This window comes from Piliocolobus tephrosceles, unplaced genomic scaffold, assembly GCF_002776525.5.
Source record: "Piliocolobus tephrosceles isolate RC106 unplaced genomic scaffold, ASM277652v3 unscaffolded_3749, whole genome shotgun sequence".
Taxonomy (NCBI): Eukaryota; Metazoa; Chordata; class Mammalia; order Primates; family Cercopithecidae; genus Piliocolobus; species Piliocolobus tephrosceles.
The window spans coordinates 1-2,946 of record NW_022321520.1 but is presented as its reverse complement, the minus strand read 5'-3'; the positions used below and the strand labels follow the sequence as shown (position 1 = coordinate 2,946).

General features: G+C 57.4%; 1 protein-coding gene across 1 annotated transcript; it reads right to left on the bottom strand.

Annotated features, from left to right (window-relative positions):
• Positions 1-14: 14 nt before the first annotated feature.
• LOC111532038 (RNA-binding protein 10) lies at positions 15-1,839 on the bottom strand. The gene is made up of 7 exons (XM_023199292.3): positions 1,618-1,839; positions 1,455-1,520; positions 1,192-1,380; positions 1,030-1,104; positions 651-757; positions 441-570; positions 15-354 (listed from the first exon to the last, which is right to left on the bottom strand). Exons 1-7 carry the CDS (start codon positions 1,753-1,755, stop codon positions 229-231), a joined length of 831 nt encoding a protein of 276 aa, XP_023055060.3. The 5' UTR covers positions 1,756-1,839; the 3' UTR covers positions 15-228.
• Between the last annotated feature and the right edge of the window lie 1,107 nt (positions 1,840-2,946).

Sequence of the window (2,946 nt, the reverse complement as noted above, 5' to 3'; positions counted from 1 at the left end):
AGGAGAGGCCAATGTGCAGGCTTTTCAGCTTTTATTACAAAAAAGGACATGATCCCAGCCCAATTTTCCAACAAAAGTCACCACCTCAGTTTGATTTGGTCAAGCCCTCTCTGGCTGGGGAGTGGGCTGGCCGACAAGAGCAAGGCTCCGTCCCAGCCATCCAACACTCTGTCCTTCCCTGCCCCAGGATGGACACCCGACATGTGGAGAAGTTGCTCTTGAAGCTGCTCACTGGGCCTCGTTGAAGCGGGTCACCATTGTCTTGTGCAGTGTCTCCTTGTAGGACTCGGTTGAGGTGACCCCGTAGGAGCTGCCCCGTGCACCCAGGCCGGAGCCCCGCACCCGTGTTTGGGCCTGTGTGAGGGAGGCAGGCTCTGTCAGGCTGGTGGGGGATGCTGTGAGGGGTGCTGGGGGATGGGACAGGACTGCCTGAGACTCACCTCGATGGGCGTTACAATGCCCTGCTTCTTGCGGCCCAGGCCGCTGCCCTCTTTCCAGCCCATGGCCTGGAGCATGCGACTGCCAATGTTGTCACTGCCCAGCCCGTCCCGAGTAGGCTGCTCGAAGTCTCTGCAGGGGCGATGCACAGCGTGAGTGGTTGGCCTGACAGCCCCAGGCCCCAGACCCCCTCACCTGGTCCAGCCACTCACACGGAGGCTGTGGATATGCCGCCGTACTTCCTCCTCTTGGGCTCTGGCGGCTCGGGGATGCCATACTTCTCTCTGCGTTCAGCTGCACGGTCCCGGTACTTCATTTGCTGAAAGTTTGTGTGTGTGTGAATGTTGGGGAGCTGGTCTCTTTTCTCAGGCAACACAGGCATGGGGAGTGGGGTCCCACAGGGTGTGCCATCTGGCTAATGAGGCTCAGGTCCTGAGGGTCAGGCCATCACGGGCACAAGCAGCCAAGGTAGGAGAATGGGGAAGAAGGCTCATGGGGTTACCACGTGAGAAATTGAACTCCAGCTGCCTGAGGTGATGGGGACTTGGAAGGGACAGAGGGGAGGGAGCCCAGGGGCAGGTCACACCTCACCTCCATGTCATTCTTCTCTAGTGCTTCTAGCTCGTTTTCTGACAAGTGGGCTCGCCGGTGAATCTCAAGGTTTTGCTGTAAGGGGGACAGGATGAGAAGTGAAGAGGCTGAGCCTCAGTGGGCCAAGCCCCAGCATGCCCTGCCAATCATCCGCTCAGTTACCTTGTGGAGCCCTGAGAGCTGCTGGTGCCGGATGAGCGCCTCTTTGCTGGGGAACTGGCGTCGGCAGAGCAGACAGGCCAGCTTCTGCCAGTCGGTGAGCTTCTCCTCCCGCTCGGGGCCCCCACGCTCCTGCTCCTCCTCACTGTCACTCTCCCCGCTGTAGGCTGCCACCAGCCCTCGCGGAGGGCTCTATAGAGGGTGAGGGTGGGCGGTCAGGCCTGGCCAGATCAGAGCCCCCACCCCTCTCTGCCTTGGGAACTCACCGGGCGGTCGTCACTGGCCAATTTCGGGAGATCCATGCTGGTGTGCTGTCTCTCGGCTAGTGCTCCCTGGGGCGGAGGGACACAGACATTCAGGGACTCTGCAGAGGGCCCAAAGGAAGGACAAGATTGTGGGGCAGGGTGCAAGGGGGTGGCCCCAACACACCTTCTTCTCGAGGATGGCATAGCCAGCATCTGCAGTGGCCGACTCCCGCCTCTCGTCATCTCGCAGGGAGCTGATAGGCTGGAAACTATTTTTGAAGTTTTCTTTTTGTTTGTTGAGACTGCGGGCCCAGCGTTCCATGTCCTTGGCAATCTGGGGGTGAGAGTGGAAGTGAGGTTCCCAGAGTGCTTATGCTCCTGGGGCTACTAACTCTATCTGCTGACCCACTGCCCTGCATCCTCAAACACAGGCCGGCCACTATCCCTAGTCCGAACCACTGCAGAAGGCTTCATCTGGCCTCTGGGCTATGGCTCCTGACCGCTTCTCCCAGTAGAGCACTCTTTTACGAAGTATAAGCCACTCCCACCCCCAAATACAATGCCCTTAAAACCCTTCCTTCGCCTCCCATCACACCAAGAAAAAACTCAAACTCGCAACTACAGCCTGCAAGGCACTTGGCACCTGGCTACTCCTGATCTCATCACTGAACACACCCCGTGCCCCTACCCCCACTGGTCTCTATAATGGTGAGGTGGTAGAAGCAGTGTGGACAGAGTGGCGGGTCTATCTGGGAGGCAGATGAGGGGAAGCTGAGGCAGAACAAGCAGAAGGTGAGGGACACAGTAGTACAAGTTCCTATTTTCTGTCACCAGTCACCAGTGCTTCTTGTCAAGCCCCTCTCTGGCTGTGTTCTCTGCTATGGTTTTTGTCCCTCAAAGTTCATGTGTCAGAAATGTAATCCCTAATGCAACAGTGTTGACAGGTGAGCCTTTATCTCGGCTGGGTGCGGTGGCTCACACCTATAATCCCAGCACTTTGGGAGGCCAAGGTGGGTGGATCACTTGAGGTCAAGAGTTCGAGACCAGCCTGGCTAACATAGTGAAACCCCAGCTCTACTAAAAAAATACAAAATTAGCCGGGCGTGGTGGCGGACGCCTGTAACCCCAGCTACTTGGAAGGCTAAGGCAGGAGAATTGCTTGAACCTGGGAGGCAGAGGTTGCAGCGCACTGAGATTGCACCATCGCACTCCAGCCTGGGCAACAAGGATGAAACTCTGTTTCAAAAAATAAATGTAATCCCTAATGCAACAGTGTTGACAGGCAGGGCCTTTCAGAGGGATTAAGAGATTAAAGAGGGCCGGGCGCTGTGGCTCAAGCCTGTAACCCCAGCACTTTGGGAGGCCGAGACGGGCGGATCACGAGGTCAGGAGATCGAGACCATCCTGGCTAACACGGTGAAACCCCGTCTCTACTAAAAATACAAAAACCAGCCGGGCGAGGTGGGGGGCGCCTGTAGTCCCAGCTACTCGGGGGGGCTGAGGCAGGAGAATG

Excerpts from the sequence above, each read along its gene's own strand:
- LOC111532038 (XM_023199292.3), bottom strand. The coding sequence starts at position 1,755 with ATGGAACGCTGGGCCCGCAGTCTCAACAAACAAAAAGAAAACTTCAAA. Across the intron at positions 758-1,029 it reads TAGAGAAGAATGACATGGAG|CAAATGAAGTACCGGGACCG; the intron begins GTGAGGTGTGAC and ends ACAAACTTTCAG. Across the intron at positions 355-440 it reads GCATTGTAACGCCCATCGAG|GCCCAAACACGGGTGCGGGG; the intron begins GTGAGTCTCAGG and ends TCCCTCACACAG.